Source organism: Oncorhynchus keta, chromosome 11 (assembly GCF_023373465.1).
Source record: "Oncorhynchus keta strain PuntledgeMale-10-30-2019 chromosome 11, Oket_V2, whole genome shotgun sequence".
Lineage (NCBI taxonomy): Eukaryota > Metazoa > Chordata > Actinopteri > Salmoniformes > Salmonidae > Oncorhynchus > Oncorhynchus keta.
Window position 1 is genome coordinate 17,241,754 of NC_068431.1, and position 22,822 is coordinate 17,264,575.

A 22,822-nucleotide genomic window follows, 5' to 3' on the forward strand; every position below is an offset into this window, starting at 1 on the left:
GTAACCGAAAGGTTGCTGGATCGAATCTCCAAGCTGTCTGCCCCTGAGCAAGGGAGTTAACCCACTGTCCCCCGGGTGCCGATGACGTCAATGACGATTAAGGCAGCTCCTGCACCTCTCTGATTTCTGCACCACTCTGATAATTGTGGAAGACACATTTCAGTTGTACAACTGACTAGGTATCTTCCATTGCTCTGGACAGCTGACTTCAGCGTGCAGCTCTTTCACACACACAGGGACAAACAATTTACATATTAATTTAGTAACATTCATGTTACATTAATATTGCACATTCATTACACATTATTGGGAAATGTAATATTCTAGGTTGGGAGTAACGGTGAATGGTCAAAAACAGTTATTGACAGGACGCTTGATGATTGTTATAATATCCTACTGCAGAGCCTAGTAGAGGCTTCCTGTCAGGTCTTTCTCCTGTCTGCAGACCAGCTCCAAGTTCTGCTTCAAAGGTTTCTCCATCAGCTCTCTGTTTACCACCTCTCTCTGCTCCGGCTTCCTTTCCTGTTCCTTAGCCTGCTTCCATAATACCTTGATTTAGGGAATGGAAAATGAGTACAGACCATGTGAATTCACATTTGCAAATCTTCACTTTTTTTTGTTGCCTCGAGTTGACTGACCTAGAACTCTTGTATTTCCTTTCTCTTCACTTTGAGTCTAAATACCACACAAAGTCATAGTCTGGGAATGTGTGGTTGGAGTCTATGTCATGTTCTGGTGCTCAAAACCTCTAGCTATATGTAGCCAGAGCCTTCATTTATCTGTCTATTTCTAAGACAAATACTCTGTATCTAGCTAGCTAGAGTTAACATACCTTGTGCATTTCTGAAGCATTCTTTTCTAATACAGTTGAAGTCTGAAGTTTACATACACTTAGGTTGGAATCATTAAAACTTGTTTTTCAACCACTCCACAAATTTCTTGTTAACAAACCATAGTTTTGGTAAGTCGGTTAGGACATCTACTTTGTGCATGACACAAGTCATTTTTCCAACAATTGTTTACAGAAAATAATTACAGATTATTTCACTTATAATTCACTGTATCACAATTCCAGTGGGTCAGAAGTTTACATACATTAAGTTGACTGTGCCTTTAAACAGCTTGGAAAATTCCAGAAAATTATGTCATGGCTTTAGAAACTTCTGATAGGCTAATTGACATCATTTGAGTCAATTGGAGGTGTACCCGTGGATGTTTTTCAAGGCCTACCTTCAAACTCAGTGCCTCTTTGCTTGACATCATAGGAAAATCAAAAGAAATCAGCCAAGACCTCAGAAAAAAATTGCAGACCGCCAGTCTGGTTCATCCTTAGGAGCAATTTCCAAATGCCTGTAAGTACCACATTTTTCTGTACAAAAAAATAGTACGCAAGTATAAACACCATGGGACCACGCAGCCGTCATACTGCTCAGGAAGGAGAAGCGTTTTGTCTCGTAGAGATGAACATACTTTGGTGCGATAAGTGCAAATCAATCCCAGAACAACAGCAAAGAACCTTGTGAAGCTGCTGGAGGAAAAAGTATCTATATCCACAGTAAAACGAGTCCTATTCCGTCATAACCTGAAAGGCCTCTCAGCAAGGAAGAAGCCACTGCTCCAAAACCGCCATAGAAAACCAAGACTAAGGTTTACAACTGCACATGGGGATAAAGATCGTACTTTTTGGAGAAATGTCCTCTGGTCTGAAGAAACGAAAATAGAACTGTTTGGCCATAATGACCATTGTTATGTTTGGAGGAAAAAGGGGGATTCTTGCAAGCTGAAGAACACCATCCCAACCATGAAGCATGGGGGTGGCAGCATCATGTTGTGGGGGTGCTTTGCTGCAGAAGAGACTGGTGCACTTCACAAAATAGAAGGCATCATGAGGAAGGGGGAATTATGTGGATATATTGAAGCAACATCTCAAGACATCAGTCAGGAATTTAAAGCTTGGTCGCAAATGGGTCTTCCAAATGGACAATGACCCCAAGCATACTTCCAAAGTTGTGGCAAAATGGCTTAAGGACAACAAAGTCAAGGTATTGGAGTGGCCATCACAAAGCCCTGACCTCAATCCTGTAGAAAATGTGTGGGCAGAACTGAAAAAGCGTGTGCGAGCAAGGAGGCCTACAAACCTGACGCAATTACACCAGCTGTGTCAGGAGGAATGGGCCAAAATTCACCCAACATATTGTGTGAAGCTTGTGGAAGGCTACCTGTCATGTTTGACCCACGTTAATCCATTTAAAGGCAATGCTACCAAATACTAATTGAGTGAATGTAAACTTCTTACCCACTGGGAACATGATGAAAGAAATAAAAGCTGAAATAAATCATTATCTCTACTATTATTCTGACATTTCACATTCTTAAAATAAAGTGGTGATCCTAACTGACCTAAAACAGGGAATTTTTACTAGGATTAAATGTTGAAAATAGTGAAGAACTGAGTTTAAATGTATTTGGCTAAGGTGTATGTAAACTTCCGACTTCAACTGTAGCTAATGGATCATAAAAATAAGGCTTTACAATAAGAATTTTCAATTCAGATCGCAGCTAGCCAGGGTTGGGGAGTAACGGAGTACATGTAATCCGATACATGTAAGGGGTTGCAAAAAAAACGGTAGCTGTAATCCGTTACGTAACCAGCAAATAAATATAATCACATTACAGATACTTTTGAAAAATGAGATGATTACTTTGAGTATTAATTTTAAATTCAGAAAGGATGTTTGCAAAAAAATATACAGTGCCTTGCTGAAAGTATTCGGCCCCCTTGAACTTTGGGACCTTTTGCCACATTTCAGGCTTCAAACATAAAGATATAAAACTGTATTTTTTTGTGAAGAATCAACAACAAGTGGGACACAATCATGAAGTGGAACGACATTTATTGGATATTTCAAACTTTTTTAACAAATCAAAAACTGAAAAATTGGGCGTGCAAAAGTATTCAGACCCTTTACTTTCAGTGCAGCAAACTCTCTCCAGAAGTTCAGTGAGGATCTCTGAATGATCCAATGTTGACCTAAATGACTAATGATGATAAATACAATCCACCTGTGTGTAATCAAGTCTCCGTATAAATGCACCTGCACTGTGATAGTCTCAGAGGTCCGTTAAAAGCACAGAGAGCATCATGACGAACAAGGAACACACCAAGCAGGTCCGAGATACTGTTGTGAAGAAGTTTAAAGCCGGATTTGGATACAAAAAGATTTCCCAAGCTTTAAACATCCCAAGGAGCACTGTGCAAGCGATAATATTGAAATGGAAGGAGTATCAGACCACTGCAAATCTACCAAGACCTGGCCGTCCCTCTAAACTTTCAGCTCATACAAGGAGAAGACTGATCAGAGATGCAGCCAAGAGGCCCATGATCACTCTGGATGAACTGCAGAGATCTACAGCTGAGGTGGGAGACTCTGTCCATAGGACAACAATCAGTCGTATATTGCACAAATCTGGCCTTTATGGAAGAGTGGCAAGAAGAAAGACATTTCTTAAAGATATTGATAAAAAGTGTTGTTTAAAGTTTGCCACAAGCCACCTGGGAGACACACCAAACATGTGGAAGAAGGTGCTCTGGTCAGATGAAACCAAAATTGAACTTTTTGGCAACAATGCAAAATGTTATGTTTGGCGTAAAAGCAGCACAGCTAATCACCCTGAACACACCATCCCCCCTGTCAAACATGGTGGTGGCAGCATCATGGTTTGGGCCTGCTTTTCTTCAGCAGGGACAGGGAAGATGGATAGAATTGATGGGAAGATGGATTGAGCCAAATACAGGACCATTCTGGAAGAAAATCTGATGGAGTCTGCAAAAGACCTGAGACTGGGACGGAGATTTGTCTTCCAACAAGACAATGATTGAAAACATAAAGCAAAATCTACAATGGAATGGTTCAAAAATAAACATATCCAGGTGTTAGAATGGCCAAGTCAAAGTCCAGACCTGAATCCAATCGAGAATCTGTGGAAAGAACTGAAAACTGCTGTTCATAGAAGCCTACATAACCAACCCATAAAGTAAAATGTAACGTCCATATATTGCCAGCTATGTAATCTTTAACATTGATTTATCCTTCAATAGATGTCATTCAATTGGTAAGCTACATTTTTTGTCTTCTTCTAATGCCTCTTAAGGGGAAAGTAATCTAAAAGTAACTGAATGTAATCCGATTATGTTACTGAGTTCGGGTAATCCCAAAATTATGTTACTGATTACAATTTTGGACAGGTAACTAGTAACTGTAACAGATTACATTTAGAAAGTAATCTACCCAACCCTGCAGCTAGCTTGGTAAACGGACATAAGCATAGCCTCGGGAAGTAGGGGTGCTGAAAAATCAGAATAAAAAAATATTGAACATATTTTTTTCACTAAAGCAATACACTGGGCCTTTAGTAGTTCTGTATTAGCGGGCGATATAGTGTCTGCATCGCCACCTCCTCCCCTCAGCCAAATGTTAATTAACAGAGTTAGATTTAGCTAGCCCTAAGGCAATCTTTCTCTACAAATATGCTGATAAGGTCGCATCTTTTCTTATTCAACTAGTGAGGGATGGACTTGAACCAGGGTCGACCCTCCTTTACAGCCATTAACCCTCCACCCCAAAACCTTAGCCTACATTTGACTTGTTATGCCAATAGGTTCTGACCTGTTAATTTATGCCCCTATCAATTCTAGGTTTCCCATCACACGAGTAAGAATATACCGGTTGAAGTACAATACCTGGTACTGTAGCAGGCGCCAAGCTGTGTTTCCTGGAAAACCTTGTTCAAATCAAATAACATGTCATTAGTCACATGCGCCGAATACAACAGGTGTAGACTTTACAGTCAAATGCTTACTTACGAGCCCCTAACCAACAATGCAGTTTTAAAAAATAAGAGTAATAATAAGAAATAAAAGTAAAAAGTCACTTTGTTGGTTACTGCATGATCCCATATGTGTTATTTCATCGTTCTGATGTTTTCACTATTATTCTACAATGTAGAAAATAAATAAAAACCCTTTAATGAGTAGGTGTGTCCTGACTTTTCACTGGTACTGTACATGATTACATTGCATGTTCAATTAATCAGTAATTATTATTCAACATTGTCACTTGGGATTTTAATTTACAGCCTCTCTGATCACAGTACTCTGATCTACCTGCTTTGCCACCATGTCTGTGTAAGGTATCAGTTAATCTGACTATTCTCTCATCATTGATGTGATTGACTTATTTCAACAATTTAAGGGCCTTCTGTATAATGTTTGTAAGGCATATTAACCTGTTTTAATGATTCTCCTGAATCAATATGATCAATAAAATATTTTCTGTCCTTTACTTTTAACAGAGCATTGATGTACTTTTAAAGTGCATTCACACCCATTGCTTACACCTATCAAGTTGTTTCAGACCCACACAACTGTCTAGGGAGAAGGGTTTCGGGTTTCTTCTGGACAGGGCTTAACTATACTGGCCCAATAAGCACATACCCTGGAAATATGTGTCATTGGGACAGCGGTTAGGGTGCCTGTAGTTGGTGCTGGTGGCCTGGATTCAAGACCTGGTAGTCACTCTACTGTCACATTCATAGCAATGTACTGTATGTTAATGTCATTATTTGGCAACAGTTATAACACCCTTATCTGATCTAATTCAAATTAATGTCTCATTGAAAGATGAGAATCTGTAGGATTACCCCTTTAGCACGAATTATGACCACATTTCCACTAACTCTGATATGTTATCAGTATTGATTAATTCAATATAGCTGAGCATCTCTCGATTGTCTTCTTGAAATCCACACCACATACCATGTATATTATTCATTTAAAAGTTTTAAAAAATGGATGTAGCAACTGCAGATTGAAGATTTAACATATTGTGATTTCTGTGATTTGTCCTAAGTGATTCTGTTGCAATTTGTCTTTTTTTCCACATTAAAACTTGGAGATGGAACTCTGTGTTGTGTATCGTTTTGGTATACCTGGCATCATTGTTTAAATGGAAAATGTGAGAAAGTACAGACATGGTACTGTAAATATACACATTTCTGGGACATGTTTCAGCAGCAAATTAGGAATGTTACAGACAGAAATGCAAGGTGGTTTTATTTTGCCCTCCAAGTTTTCTTTTGCTTTTTTATTGTTGAACATGAAATGCTGGGCTTCCCGGGTGGCGCTGTACTGCAGCACCAGCTGTGCCACCAGAGACTGGGTTCGCGCCCAGGCTGTCGTAACCGGCCGCGACCTGGGGCGATGCACAATTGGCCTAGCGTCATTAGGGAGGGTTTGGCCAGTAGGGATATCCTTGTCTCATCGCGCACCAGCGACTCCTGTGGTGGGCCAGGCGCAGTGCACGCTAACCAAGGTTGCCAGGTGTACGGTGTTACCTCCGACACATATTTGCGGCTGGCTTCCGGGTTGGATGCACGCTGTGTTAAGAAGCAGTGCGGCTTGGTGGGGTTGTGTATCGGAGGACGCATGACTTTCAGCCTTCGTCTCTCCCGAGCCCGTACGGGAGTTGTAGTAATGAGACAGGATAGTAGCTACTAACGATTGGATACCACGAAATTGGGGAGAAAAAGGGGTAAAATTACATTTTTTTAAAAAGAACATGAAATACTGTAAAAACACCAGGAAATCAGCTCAAGTCATTTTAATTTTGGAAATCTGTTCCCAATATTCCCACGCATAATTTAGAGACACGTGATTGTATACAAATGTAAGCAAAGTTTGAAATTATTCTGTTTTAGTAATATGTCTGTTTTGGCTTCTTGCGGCTAATTTACAAATTATTTGGAATTATGTTCCGGCCCCCCGATCATCCTCTCAAGAAAAGATTGGCTTGTGGCTGAATCTAATTTATGATTCCTGCTCTAGGGAATGTGCTTATTGGGCCAGTATAGTTAGGCCATGCCCAGAAGAAACCCTACTGTAGGGGGTGTGTACTGGCAGCAGAGAAGTCAGGTGCAGGAGAGCAAAAACTGATTTAAAACAGCTCAGTTTAATAAACAAAAAACACAGTAAACAGAACAATAAATCAATGGGTAAACAAAACCTGTTACACACCAGCATAACGTGCACAAGCACTACAATAAACAATTCCGGAGAAGGACATGGGGGGAACAGAGGGTTAAATACACAACATGTAATGATGGAATTGAAACCAGGTGTGTGGGAAGACAAGACAAAACAAATGGAAAATGAAAGGTGGATCGGCGATGGTTAGAAGACCATCGACCACCGAACGCCACCCGATCAAGGAGAGGGACTGATTTCGGCAGAAGTCGTGACCTACCCCCTCCACGAGTGTAGATCTGAAACAACTTGATAGGTGTAAGCAATACGGGGAATGCACTTTGAAGTAAATCTCAGCTCTGTTAAAAGTACACTGAATTTTTAAAAATCATTAATTATTGGGATTCAGAAGTATCATTAAAACAGGTTAATATGCCCCACCAAGATTAGACAACTATGAAGATAGCCCTTCAATTTTTTGAAACAAGTCAATAAAATAGATGATGAGAGAATAGTCAAATGAACAGATAACTGACACAGACATGGTGGCGTAGCAGGAATATCTAAATGCTGTGAACCAAGAGGTTGTGAGTTCATATTCTAGGTTAAGATATGTTGAATAATAATTACTGTATAAATGAACATGCACTGTGTGTGAGTATCACTAACCTTGCCAACTGACAAAAAGAGCTGTGAATGGATCAGTGGCTCACCAATAAGGACCTTGATGGGCTTGGCAACAATAACAGGGTGTGATGTTTCTTTCTTTTTTGGAGAACGTTTCTTTGGGACCATCAGGTGACGTCCTGACAACTGATATACACAGAAATGTTCTTGCAACATTCCAATTAAATGTGTCTAGAACATTAATATCTTATATTCTGAGCAAGTGGCAACCATGTTGTGTGCATATTTGGTGGGAAGTTGATGGAATATTCTCCTAAAGCTGGACACATTGTTACTGCAACGTCCCCTGTAACGTGTCTAGAACATGAATGTCTTATATTCTGAGAACATGGTAACCATGTTCTGTGAATATGTACACACAATATCCCATAATGGCTGAGTGAAAACATGTTTTAGACATTTTAGCAAATGTATTGAAAATCAAATACATAAATATCTCATTTACATAATTTTTCACACCCCTGAGTCAATACTTTGTAGAATCACCTTTGGCAGCAATTACAGCTGCGAGTCTTTCTGGGTAAGTCTCTAAGAGCTTTAAACATCTGGATTGTGCAACGTTTGCCCATAATCTTTTTCAAAATTCTTCAAGCTGTCAAATTTGTTGTTGATAATTGCTACACAACCATTAACAGATCTTACCATAGATTTTCAAGCAGATTTAAGTCTAAACAGTAACTCAGCCACTCAGGAACATTCACTGTCTTCTTGGTAAGCAACTCCAGTGTAGATTTGGTCTTGTGTCATAGGTTATTGTCCTGCTGAAAGGTGAATTCATCTCCCAGTGTCTGATGGAAAGCAGACTGAAACAGGTTTCCTCTAGGATTTTGCCTGCGCTTAGCTCCATTCCGTTTCTTTTTTATCCCGAAGAACTCCCCAGTCCGTAAAGATTACAAGCATACACATAACCTAAAATATGGAGTGGTACTCAGTAAAGTGTTGCATTGGATTTGCCCCAAACATAACGCTTTGTATTCAGTGCAAAAAGTTAATTGATTTGCCACATTTTTTTTTTTGCAGTATTTCAGCCTTGTTGCAAACAAGATGCATGTTTTGGAATATTTGTATTCTGTACAGGTTTCCTTATTTTCACTCTGTCAATTAGGTTAGTATTGTGGAGTAACAACAATATAATTTGTATTTATTTTTTTAATCAAATTTGACATTATGAGGTATTGTATATAGGCCAGTGACAAAAATAAATAAATATATTGAATCAATTTTGAATTCAGGCTGTAACAGAACAAAATGTGGAAAAGGTAAAGGGGTGTGAACTAACGGAAAACTGGACACTCAAACATTAGGGGAACATTACGGGTAACATTATAAACCCGTTCTCTTTCCCTATGATTGTTAGCTGGTAGAGCAGCACATTACATTTCGGATAAAGTAGAAAGGCAAGGTGTATGTATGTATGTGCAGTATGTATGTATGTATTCCGTTATTTCTCCCCCAAAAAAACTGTACATTCCCATGCACACACACACACTAACGCAATCCCCACCCAGACTTAATACATTCGTTTAAACTAATTTAAACAGTCACAAAACCAATAGAACAACGAAGTCAGCATTCATATTTCTTTATGACATGTTCATCATCATCAATCTTCCATTGAGTAGCGAGGCTCACCAGGAAATGTCAGCATCTAACGAAATCTTTCGTGCTGTGAGTTTCGACTCATCGGCTGAGCCTCGTGCTTGGGTTTGGACATAATCCATCTCCTCGGGACCACTCAAGCAGTTGTTCTCACTGTGCAACGCAGTTGTCTTGTCTTGGGTAAGTGTTATCTGCCTTTTTCTGATTATAAATTCAAATAATGTTTATTTTTCTCTATGTATTGCGTGCGATGATGACAGTCGTGGTTTAATAAGGCTATTTCTGAATACTGTAACGAACGCAATATTTTTGCCATAAAACAATACATTGCGAGAAATGTTACATATTGTAAATCAACTGCCGCACTTGATTTATGGCGTATACATTTTGTTTCCTGGATTCAATAAAACTTGCAAACTGATCATTTTGCCATTGTTACGTAAATTCAATTGAAGTTCCAACTCAACTGTATCTCTCCCAGTAGCCTCTGCTCAAATGAATCAGATCAGTGAAAAATAATGTGTATGCCCAAGCTCTAGAAAAAATATCAGATCACAACATTAAAATGATAGGAGGACATACATTTTGGGAAGCATTATTTTTCATGCATGTTCATGCTTTGTTGAAAGGCCATTTAAAAGTTAATCCAAGGTCTTGTTAAATCCAAGGGCCATGGTGTGTGTGAATTTGACCCTAGACCCTGATCTGGGGTCAGTTTTGAATTCCCTCCACTAATGGTTAGTGTTGGGGGAGGAAAGGTTTATCCTAGATCTGTACCTAGGGGAAACTTCAACTCAAGAGCCCAGGTGGACAGGCCTCCTTTAAAATATCAGCTTCCATTGGTCTCAATTGAAAATACTTGTGCCAGGCATCTTGGATGCTGCATGCTCAAGTCAACCTCTAAATTGGTGAGCTCTCGGAAGTGAGCAAGCACAGGGCAGACGTGCTTATGCAAGCTACACTCATTAGATGTTTCACCTACAACCATAAACCACCATAAACAAATACCAAAAAATGGTACACTCCATTGACATTTGTGTTATATGTTCTCTGCAAACCTGTGGCTTAACATTGATCTCACATATTTTCAGATATTTTCCTTCGACCACACAGTCCCAGATCATTGGTACCATGTTGTAACATGCAAGCATTCCTTTTGGTGCTCTAAGCGTTTCTTTCAAGACTTCTCACCAGTTGTGTAAAGGAGGGGGGGGTAAAATCCCTACAAGCATACATCCTGTTTCTAGCATACAAGTCATTTGTACAGTACATCGAGTTGCCATAGAAAGATATGTGGTTGGTGAGATCTAAATGCCAGATTTTTAAATGTGTTCAACAGCGTATAACAAACCTAAACCAAGGGCGGCCTAGAATGTAAATGAAAATAGTTCTGCATATTTTTATCTGAGATCTTTCCTTAGCTGCCTATTCATAGACTGATCCGCCCCTACAGGCATTGGGAAAACATGTCAGGTTTAAAGGCCAGTGTAGAGAAAGGGGACACCTAGTCAGTTGCACAATTGAAAAACATTCAACCGAAATGTGTCTTCCGCATTTAACCCAACCCCTCTGAGTCAAAGAAGAGCAGGGGGCTGCCTTAATCAACATCATCAGGGAGCAGCTGTGGGGTTAACTGCCTTGCTCAAGGGCAGAACGGGTGATTTTTCCACTTCGCCGGCTCAGGGATTACAAACAAGCAACCTCTTGGTTACTGTCCCAACACTCTAACCGCTAGCCTACCTGCCACCCCAAGTGTACTGCCCTCTGATAGTGGAACTTAGTTAGTAGATTTATACATTCGTTGTCTGTTTTTATTTCAGTCTCATGCATTTCATCCGGTGACAAAGAACGAATAGAATTATTTTACTGTAGCTCCATTAGCCATTTTGTTCTAACCTATTTTACGATACATTCGCTACAACATTGAAAGACACATGGACTACTACAAGCAATGTATGTGCCCATATTGCTTATCACTGGCATAGTTGTCTTGGTTCAAACTTCCATTCTCTGAAGGAAGTGCTACTGCTGCAAATAAGGAAATGCAGTCTAATCTGATTGTGTACATAGCAAAGCAACCAGTCCCCTTGGGGAAAACAGGATTTGTAGCATTCTTTAAAGTTAATGATGTGCTCTGTTTATGGGCGGCAGGGTAGCCTAGTGGTTAGAGCGTTGGAATAGCAACCGGAAGGTTGCAAAATCAAATCCCGAGCTGACAAGGTAAAAATCTGTTGTTCTGCCCCTGAACAAGGCAGTTAACCCACTGTTCCTAGGCAGTCATTGATAATAAGAATTTGTTCTTAACTAACTTGCCTAGTTACATTTTTGTAAAATGGTGAAGATGATTGGTAATCCCCTCGTACCTCAAGCTTTGCAGGTCACATTGATTTGGTTTCCTTTGACCACAGTCATACAGTCCCAGATCATTGGTACTCTGTTGTAACATGCAAGCATTCATTTTGGTGCTCTAATAGTTTCCTTCAAAACAACTCACCAGTTGTGTAAAGGAGATTGATAGTTCATTTCCACCATGTTCAGTATGGAAATTTGCTGATAGCTGCTTTATTGAGGAAAAATGTACTTACTATGACTGTGATATGAGGTTGTCCCACCTATCTATCTTAAGATTAATGCAATAACTCTAAGTCACTCTGGATAAGAGCATCTGCTAAATGATGGAAAATGGAAAAATGTATTTGATGAGATTGTGCGCCCCGTGGTGAAGTTGCCCCTAGGTACAGATCTTGGATCAGCTTCCCCTCCCCCAATTCTAATCTTAACCATTAGGTAAGGAAAATACTAAACTGACCCAAGATCAGCGTCTAGGGGCAATTTCACCCTACTCCAGGTTGAGCAGATTCTCTCTGTGATGACAATTGATTAAATAATCTTGTGCGCAATAATTTCAGATGATTTCAACTATACTCTACATCTAAATTCATACATAACACAATTATACATTATGCATTGGTTTCCATGACATGGTCTTTAGCAAAAGTATTATCTAAATGTATCTAAATTGCTCAAGAACACCACAGCTATTGGAGGGGTGGCCAATGAGGCTTTATGGATGCAAAGTTGCACACTGTGTCTTTCTTGTCTTCGTCAAAAGAGATCTACAAAATACAGAAATATTATTTGATTATTATTGATACAACAAGTTGGGGGTGATTTGCTTGGGCCCTAAGTTGCATACCATTCCCTATTCAGTGCACTACTTTTTGATCAGGGCCTATAGGGCTCTGGTGACATGTAATAAACTATACTGTATAGGGTGCCATTTGGGATGCTGCCCCTCCCTCCCTGTTCCCTATCTGTTCCCTTTTCACCTCACAATGAAGCACCTCTTTATGGCTCACTTATGACTCAATCTCAGAGCCAGCAGAATTCAACAGTTCTGTGATTGAATAGAGAACGATTTCGCTACCAAATATAGTCAAAGGCACCTCTCACTGATGTTGCATAATATCCTGCTTTGTGCTAATGGTGAGATTTTATCAGGTGTTTAGATCTCAACCGGGCCAGCCATGTATCATTCTATGGCAAATAAGTGTGCAGTAGTTCCAGTGAAGAGAAATCTTAATGCTACAGCATACAATGTCATTCTAGACTGTTCTGTGCTTCTAACTTTGTGGCAACAGTTTGGGGTAGGCCCTTTCCTGTTTCCGCATGACAATGCCCCCGTGCACAAAGCGAGATCCCTACAGAAGTGGTTTGTAGAGATCGGTGTGGAAGAACTTGACTGGCCTGCACAGAACCCTAACCTCAACTCCATCGAACACCTTTGGTATGAATTGGAACGCCGACTGCGAGCCAGGCCTAATCATCCAACATCAGTGCCCGATTTCACGAATGGTCTTGGAAGCAATACTGAATGGAAGCAAGTCCCAGCAGCAATGTTGCCTCATCTAGTGGAAAGCCTTCCCAGAAGAGTGGAGGCTGTTGTAGCAGCAAAGGGGGAAACCAACTCCATATTAATGCCCATGATTTTGGAATGAGATGTTAGATGAGCAGGTGTCCACATACATTTGATCATGTAGTGTATGACAAATCTACCTTGTGACAAGCCCACTGATTAACATCGAATGGAAATTAACTATTGAGCACCAATCTCCTTCATACACCATGAGCTGTCTTGAAGGAAACTCTTAGAACACCAAAAGGAATACTTGCATGTTACAACAGAGGACCAATGATCTGGGGCTGTGTGACTGTGGTCAAAGGAACCCAATCAAATAAAATGTTATTAGTCACATGCTTCGTAGCCAGCAGGTGTAGACTAACAGTGAAACTTCCCAACAATTGAGAGAGAAAGAAAATAGAAAATAATAGAAAAGTAAAACACGTAATAATAAAAGTAAAAATAAATACACAATGAGTAATGGTAACTTGGCTAGATACACGGGGTACCAGTACCGAGTCGATGTGTAGGGGTACGAGGTAATTTAGTTATCTATGTACCCGCACGCCTGACCAGCATCACCACCCTGGATGGTTCCAACCTTGAATATGTGGACATCTATAAGTACCTAGGTGTCTGGCTAGACTGTAAACTCACCTTCCAGACTCATATCAAACATCTCCAATCGAAAATCAAATCAAGAGTCGGCTTTCTATTCCACAACAAAGCCTCCTTCACTCCAAACCGCCAAACTTACCCTAGTAAAACTGACTATCCTACCGATCCTCGACTTCGGCGATGTCATCTACAAAATTGCTTCCAACACTCTACTCAGCAAACTGGATGCAGTTTATCACAGTGCCATCCGTTTTGGCACTAAAGCACCTTATACCACCCACCACTGCGACTTGTATGCTCTAGTCGGCTGGCCCTCGCTACATATTCGTCGAAAGACCCACTGGCTCCATGTCATCTACAAGTCCATGCTAGGTAAAGCCTTATCTCAGTTCACTGGTCACGATGGCAACACCCATCCGTATCACGCGCTCCAGCAGGTGTATCTCACTGATCATCCCTAAAGCCAACACCTCATTTGAGCGCCTTTCGTTCCAGTTCTCTGCTGCCTGTGACTGGAACGAATTGCAAAAATTGCTGAAGTTGGAGACTTTTATCTCCCTCACCAACTTCAAACATCTGCTATCTGAGCAGCTAACCGATCGCTGCAGCTGTACATAGTCTATCGGCAAATAGCCCATCCATTTTTACCTACCTCATCCCCATACTGTTTTTATTTATTTACTTTTCTGCTCTTTTGTACACCAATATCTCTACCTGTACATGACCATCTGATCATTTATCACTCCAGTGTTAATCTGCAAAATTGTAATTATTCGCCTACCTCATGCCTTTTGCACACAATGTATATAGACTCCACTTTTTTTTCTTCCTCTTGTGTTATTGACTTGTTAATTGTTTACTCCATGTGTAACTCTGTGTTGTCTGCTCACACTGCTATGCTTTATCTTGGCCAGGTCGCAGTTGCAAATGAGAACTTGTTCTCAACTAGCCTACCTTGTTAAATAAAGGTGAAATAAAAAAATTCAAAATAAAAAACATATAACTAGGAATAAATTGACTAGGCAACAGGATAGAAAATAAACAGTAGCATCAGCGTATGTGATTAGTTAAAAACAAGTTTGTGCAAAAAGGGTCTGGGCAACTATTTAACTAACTATTTAGCAGTTTTATGGCTTGACGGTAGAAGCTGTTCAGGGTCCTGTTCGTTGCAGACTTGGTGCATCGGTACCGCTTGCCGTGTGGTTGCAGAGAGAACAGTCTATGACCTGGAAGGGTGGAGTCTTTGACAAAAAAAATTGGGCCTGCCTCTGACACCGCCAGGTATAGAGGTCCTGGATGGCAGGGAGCACGGCCCTAATGATGTACTGGGCTGTACGCACTACCCTCTGTAGCGCCTTGCTGTCAAATGCCAAGCAGTTGCCATACCATGCGGTGATGCAGCCAGTCAAGATGCTTTCAATGGTTTCGCTGTTGAACTTTTTGAGGATCTGAGAGCCCATACCAATTTTTTTCAGCCTCCTGACAAGGGAGAGGCATTGTTGTGCCTTCTTCATGACTGTTTTGGTGTGTGTGGACCATAATAGATCCTTACAGCCCGGTCGATGTGAATGGGGGCATGCTCGGTCCTATGTTTCCTGTAGTCCACGATCAGCTCTTTTGTCTTGCTGACTTTGAGGGAGAGGTTGTTATCCTGGCGCCACACTGCCAGGAGTCTGACCTCCCTATCGGCTGACTTGTCGTCATCGGTGATCAAGCCTACCACCTTCGTGTCGTCAACAAACGTAATGATGGTGTTGGAGTCGTACACGGCCACTCAGTCATGGGTGAACGGGGACTGCAGAAGGGGACTAAGCAGACATCCCTGAGGGACCACCGTGTTGAGGGTCAGCATGACGGATGTGTTGTTGCCTATCCTCACCACCTGGGAGGCCCATCAGGAAGTCCAGGATCCTGTTGCAGAGGGAGGTGTTCAGTCCCAGGGTCCTTAGCTTAGTGGTGGGCTTGAAAGGCTCTATGGTGTTGAACGCTGAGCTGTAGTCAATGAACAGCATTCTCACAGAGGTGGCAGAGGGCAGTGTGGAGTGCAATAGAGATTGCGTCATCTGTGGATCTGTTGGGGCGTTATGTGAATTCTAATGGTCCAGGGTGCCTGGGATGATGGTGTTGATGTGAGCTAGAGTGGGCAGCACCCCCACACCAAAATAGTATATCATCACTGTCAATTGTGAATGATAATTCTTCAAGTTTTACCAGTGAATCTTCAAACTGTGTCTGCATACCAATCACTTGATCTCAATCAGTTTCATGGGAATATACATTTGGATCTTCTGGAATTACTGTTTAGTGAGCAAATTAGAGCATATGGTGTTAACAAACTATATAGCCTTCCTGTATTTTGTTTTAATCCAAGCACATTCTGGCTAGTGCTTTGTGTGGTTGAGTTTTGGTCGTATTATAATTTTTTGGGGACTATTTCGCTAACCATCCGAACATTTAACAAGAAATGAGGTGGTGTTTTTGTTGTAACAGTAACGTTATACTATGCTATTATATTTGGTTATGTTGTATAGAATACTAATGAATCATTATGTGATCTTCCAAGACATTCAACTTTGAACTAACTTTACTAAACCAGCAGTATTGTGATAAGTGCCTGAGCGACACTCCGGCAGCACTACCCCTGCCTGCTCCCACTGCACCAAAAGACACGCACCTAGTGGGCTATAGCCTACTTTTTTGACCTTTGAAAAATTTGATGATGTAGAAACAAGAGACCACGTGTGGCTGTTTTATGAAAATCTGGGAATATTTGTCAAAGGAAACATTTCTGGTTGGTCTCAGGGAATGTGAAACAGCTAGTATGGGAGTCTTTTAAAACAGGATTGAGTGAAGTAGCAGCAGAGATGTTGAATGAGCAACTAATGTACATGGAGAGCCTCACAAGTTTGACGAAATTACCTTATATCTTTCAGTCTAATACGGCTATTTACTTACTTGTGTAGCTTTATGACACTTTTTAAAATGAGTTAGTCCTAAATATCCTCTCCAAATTTAGCTATAATTTAGCCCGAAAGGGTTTGAAAAATGTGATTGGTTGATGATAGGCCTATGACATTGGCCTATGATTTTGTCTTGCGCTGCGCAAAATACCAAATCTCAATAACGATTGGAGTTAAACATCACCAGTACCACATACTTATGATATATACCGTGCCTTTGGAAAGTATTCAGACCCCTAGACTTTTTCCACATTTTGTTACATTGCAACCTTATTCTAAAATGGATTAAATAAAACATTTTCCTCAGCAATCTACACACAATACCCCATAATATCAAAGTGAAAACAGGCTTTTGAAAATGTTTGCTAATGTCACGAATATTACCGAAGGTGGCTCCCCTTCTTGTTCGGGTGGCGCTCAGCGGTCGTTGTCGCCGGTCTACTAGCTGCCACCGATCCTTTGTTCTGTATTCGTTTGGTTTTGTCTAATTGGTTTCACCTGTTCATTGTTTGGTTGTTAGGGTGGGGTTATTTAAGTTAGTTTAGCACGCTTCTGTTTGTGCGGGCTTGTTCTTCTGTATTTGTGAGAGGTGTTAGTGTTTTGTTGGGTTTTCTTGCTGTCCTAGTATTTCACATAAGGGTACTATTTTGTTTTATAGTTACACCTGTGTTGGGTATAACTATTTTGTTTCTGTGATTTTTTGGACATTAAAGCGTGTTTTTTCCCGCATCCTTTGCTCTCTGCGCCTGACTCCACACCCATTCACTCATTGAGCGTTACAGCTCATTTATAAACATGTTAAATATCTTATTTACTTAAGTATTCAGACCCTTTGCTATGAGACACAAAATTGAGCTCAAGTGCATCCTGTTTCCATCCTTGACATTGGTGATATCAGATGTTTCTACAACTTGATTGTATTCCACCTGTGATAAATTCAATTGATTGGACATGATTTGGAAAGACACACACCTGTCTATATAACGTTCCACAGTTGACAGTGCGTGTCAGAGCAAAAACCAAGGAATCGTCCGTAGAGCTCCAAGACAGGATTGTGTTGAGCCACAGATCTAGGGAAGGGTACCAAAAAATGTCTGCAGCATTGAAGGGGGAGAAGGGCCTTGGTCAGGGAGGTGACCAAGAACCCGATGGTCACTCTGACAGAGCTCTAGAGTTCCTCTGTGGAGATTTGAGAACCTCCCAGAAGGACAACCATCTCTGCAGCACTCCACCAATCAGGCCTTTCTGGTAGACTGGCCAGATGGCACACATGACAGCCCATTTGGAGTTTGTCAAAAGGCACTTAAAGACTCTCAGACCATGAGAAACAAGAATGCCAAGCTTCACGTCTGGAAGAAACCTGGCACCATCCCTATGTTTTTTTCAGCGGCATAGACTCGGAGACTAGTCAGGATCGATGCAAAGATGAATGGAGCAAAGTACAGAGAGATCCTTGATGAAAACCTGCTCCAGAGTCTCAGACTGGGGCGAAGGTTCATCTTCCAATAGGACAACGACCCTAAGCACACAGCCACGACAATGCAGGAGTGGCTTTGGGACAAGTCTCTGAATGTCCTTGAGTGGCCCAGCCAGAAAGGATCTGCAGAGAGTAATGGGAGAAACTAACCAAATACAGGTGTGCCAAGCTTGTAGCATCATACCCAAGAAGACTCGATGCTGTAATCACTGCCAAAGGTGCTTCAACAAAGTACTGAGTAAAGGCTCTGAATACTTATGTAAATGTGGTATTTATTATTTATTTTTTTCAACCTGGAATTAAAATGGATTTTTTGGTGGTTTGTATCATATGATTTACACAACATGCTTTGAAGATGCAAAATATTTTTTATTGTGAAACAAACAAGAAATAAGGCAGAAAACTTGAGCGTGCATAACTATTCACCCCCCCAAAGTCAATACTTTGTAGAGACACCTTTTGCAGCAATTACAGCTGCAAGTCTGTTGGCGTATGTCTATATAAGCTTGGCACATCTACCCACTGGGATTTTTGCCCATTCTTCAAGGCAAAACTGTTCCAGCTCCTTCAAGTTCGATGGTTCCACTGGTGTACAGCAAGCTTTAAGTCATACCACAGATTCTCAATTGGATTGAGGTCTGGGCTTTGACTAGGTCATTCCAAGACATTTAAATGTTTCCCCTTAAACCACTCGAGTGTCGCTTTAGCAGTATGCTTAGGGTCATTGTCCTGCTGGAAGGTGAACCTCTGTCCCAGTCTCAAATCTCTGGAAGACTGAAACAGGTTTCCCTCAAGAATTTCCCTGTATTTAGTGCCATCCATCATTCCTTCAATTCTGACCAGTTTCCCAGTCCCTGCCGATGGGAAAAACATCACCACAGCATGATGCTGCTACCACCATGCTTCACTTGGAGTGGTGAGAGGTGTTGGATTTGTGCCAGACATAGCATTTTCCTTGATGTCCAAAAAGCTCAAATTTAGTCTCATCTGACCAGAGTACCTTCTCCCATATGTTTGGGGAGTCTCCCACATTCCTTTTGGCGAACACCAAACATGTTTGCTTATTTTATTCTTTAAGCAATGGCTTTTTTCTGGCCACTCTTCTGTAAAGTCCAGCTCTGTGGAATGTGTGGCTTAAAGTGGTCCTATGGACAGATACTCCAATCTCTGCTGTGGAGTTTTGCAGCTCCTTCAGGGTTATCTTTCGTCTCTTTGTTGCCTCTCTGATTAATTCCCTTGTTGCCCGGTCCGTGAGTTTTGGTGGGTGGCCCGCTCTTGGCAGGTTTGTTGTGGTGCCATGTTCTTTCCATTTTTTAATAATGGACTTAATGGTGCTCCGTGGGATGTTTAAAGTTTCTGATATTTTTTATAACCTAACCCTGATCTGTACTTCTCCACAACTTTGTCCCTGACCTGTTTGGAGAGCTTCTTGGTCTTCATGGTGCCGCTTGCTTGGTGGTGCCGCTTGCTTGGTGGTGCCGCTTGCTTAGTGGTGTTGCAGACTCTGGGGCCTTTCAGAACAGATGTATATATACTGAGATCATGTGACACGTAGATTGCACACAGGTGGACTTTATTTAACTAATTATGTGACTTCTGAAGGTAATTGGTTGCACCAGATCTTATTTGGGGGCTTCATAGCAAAGGGGGTGAATACATATATTCATAGCAAAGGGCAAACTTTTCAGTTTAGAAAAAATAAAATAAAAATTGAAAGAAGTTTTTTTATTTTATTGCATTTCACCAATTTGGACTATTTTGTGTATGTCCATTACATGAAATACAAATAAAAATCTATTTAAATTACAGGTTGCTATGCAACAAAATAGGAAAAACGCCAAGGGGGATGAATACTTTTGCAAGGCACATTAATATGGAAAAGAACAAACAAAGCAAGATATATTTTTTTGAAAACATTCATCAATTCATTAATCAGTTGGTGTGTGTAAGTGTGTGTAAGTGTGTGTGCTGCGGGGTTGAAGCTACAAACCCATAGGCTTGGTTCTCTCATCCCTTCCAGGCTTTTGGGAGGGAGGGTGGACAATGAGCCTGTCGTAGCGGATGTAAGCAATGTCCCCACTCGCTCTGGCAGCTTGCATTGCCGGGATAAGTTATTTTCTCTTCTGGTGCACAGCTTCCGGATAGACGTCGTTTAGGAAGATGTACAGTACGTTCCCCTCAAGTTTTTGTCTCTTTCCAGAACAGCTACCTTGTACCTGAACCTCAGGAACTTGACCTCTATCGGCTTGGGTCTGTCACCTGGGCCGGGGGTGGGTTTTCCAGTCCTGTGGGCATGCTCTACCTCAATCTTCCTGTGGTCCATCTTCTGTTTCTCCAAGATCATTTCCCTCCCTTTGTATTGAGTCTGCGTCCAGGTCTCATGTGGACATTCTGCAATTCCGTCCCCAACAGTGTTGTTCTGCTTTGATTGTCCCTTGAGATAATCTGATTTTTCTGTCATTGTTATCATGGATTCACATACAGAACTGATGTCCTCTCTCAATGACTTACAGATCGCTGTCATCTTGCCGGTTTCCTGTTTAAACTCATCGAGCTGACCCTGAGAGAACTGCAAACTGTTCTTGAGGTCCTGGACCTCTCTGGTCTGGTCGTCCATTATTTTATTAGTTGACTCCACCAGTGTTGGGCACAAAACTTGAAGCTCTTTTCTAGTCATTTGTAACAACTGCTGTTAGAAGTCTTTTTGTTTGTTTAAAAGATCCTTCACCCGTGATAGAGAGAAACCACTTTCTTCAACAGTATTCCCACCGGCTTTGGACTTTGTCAGCAACGTAGGCTACACTGTTAGTCCTCGCAGTTCCGGACAGAGCAGGTCGCAGTGATAATGGAAATAGAAACAAACAGCATGGATCTAGACAGTCACAAGCCCAACACAATGCTCGGTTCCAGCCACAAGGTCTAACTGTATCATGGTATGCGTTCTAGCCCTCATGGAAACCTTGCTAGCTTGATAGGCAGCTAACAGTGGCAGCTAGGCTAGCTGCTACACCAAGCAGCTCATCAGACCCTTGGTCGGATCCCTGGACAGATAGCAGCAGTCCCAGCAACGGATGCCAAACCCGTTGCGGGATCCAAATTAAAAAAGTAGCTAGCTAGTAACAAAACCTTTTCAATAGATCACTTTTTCAGAGACTTTCAAATCTTTCCAAAACATCAAACCAAGTTCTCCCTCGTTCCGCGTTCAAAAGGAAGTGACGACGTTCAGTAATGTTATGCTCTCTCCTCCGCGCTCTCTCCTCCGTGACCCGGAAACCAATAAGTGGTCAAGGAGATGTCAATTTGTTAGTAGCTCTAGTTCGAAGTTCACCTAAACAAGTTAATTCTTTGTCATTTGAATCGTTTACTCATACTATAACTTAAACCGTAACTGAAACAAAAACTGATTGTAGGAAAATAAAATGGCCTTTCCATATGGATACAAGTCCTAAACTGGTGCCTAATTTGAGTTAAGCTTAATTCAATTTTAGAACAACTAGGGCTTTCTCTAAGGGAATCCACTCAAAATGTTTTTAAGAGTGTTCAAACGCCACATTCTCTCAGTCAGCTGACAATACCGTATCACATGTCTCCTATAATCACAACGCCTCACTCTGACTCGTGAGGTTGATATGGGAAAATGGCATCCTGCCTGTTTCCCACATTTACATTTTCCCCAATCATGGGAAATTATTACATTTGAATACTTGATGAAAAGGCTCTGGAATAAAAAGCTACTCAAGGGAAAAATGTTTTCAATAAAAGATCATGAAAGTGTTTAGAGAATATGTGAGAAGATGCAGGTCTGTATGTTTTAGTGTCAGTCTAAAAGAAGTATTATTATCATAGATTTTTTAAATTAGACTCTTATATTGTGTTTTACTGTGTTTTGCAGGTGCTAATGATGGATCACTGACAGACCACCACCACATATATACGAGCAGCTGCACCGTTAACCCTACCGCGTCCATACAAACCTGGCAATACATTCCCCTTCAGCAAGGAGAGTGCAAAAAGTGAATCAGTAATACTGAGATTGAGATAGAGGTCTGTCAAACACCTACCTGCTCCCCTCATCCAGCCATCTACCCACTGAATATGAGCCTTTGGAAACTCAACTGACACCTGGACTTTAGCACGTAAACCACCTTCACTAACCCACACGTTGACTTCAAGGACCTCTGTACCAGGGGCTGCTGGAATTCCAATTACCCATATCCATAACTATACCTGGATTCTCCACCAAGCCACTGACCCAAACAAGGGAGAACCATCACCATCACAGACTCACCCTGAACAGTGGCTTTGAGTGGAGTTGGCAACCATTTTGTTTTCTGATAAGAGATAAGACCTGCAGAGTTGGCTTGGCACCATGATTGACCTGAGTTACCTGACGGAGGAGGAGCAGGAGATGATCCTGTCCGTATTAAAGAGGGACACAGATCTGAAGAGGGCCGAGGAACAGCGTGTGAAGTGAGTTCACAGGATGCCTTAGAGTTGAAATTGAGTTGTCTGTGGATCTGTCAGGGCTGTGTGCAAATTAGATTGGGTCCAGAGTGTCT

General features: G+C 41.3%; 1 protein-coding gene across 3 annotated transcripts in view; it reads left to right on the forward strand.

Moving 5' to 3' along the window:
• The first annotated feature begins 9,126 nt into the window (after positions 1-9,126).
• Positions 9,127-22,822, forward strand: part of sytl2a (synaptotagmin-like 2a) — a 45,213-nt gene continuing 31,517 nt past the window's right edge. Inside the window, exons 1-2 of one of the 3 annotated variants that reach the window (XM_035779734.2) lie at positions 9,127-9,487; positions 22,156-22,733. In XM_035779734.2, the coding sequence (XP_035635627.1) occupies positions 22,633-22,733 (101 nt within the window). In that variant the 5' untranslated portion in view covers positions 9,127-9,487; positions 22,156-22,632. The remainder of the gene's footprint in view (positions 9,488-22,155; positions 22,734-22,822) is intronic. The other 2 variants (XM_035779735.2, XM_035779736.2) reach the window with 2 other exon arrangements.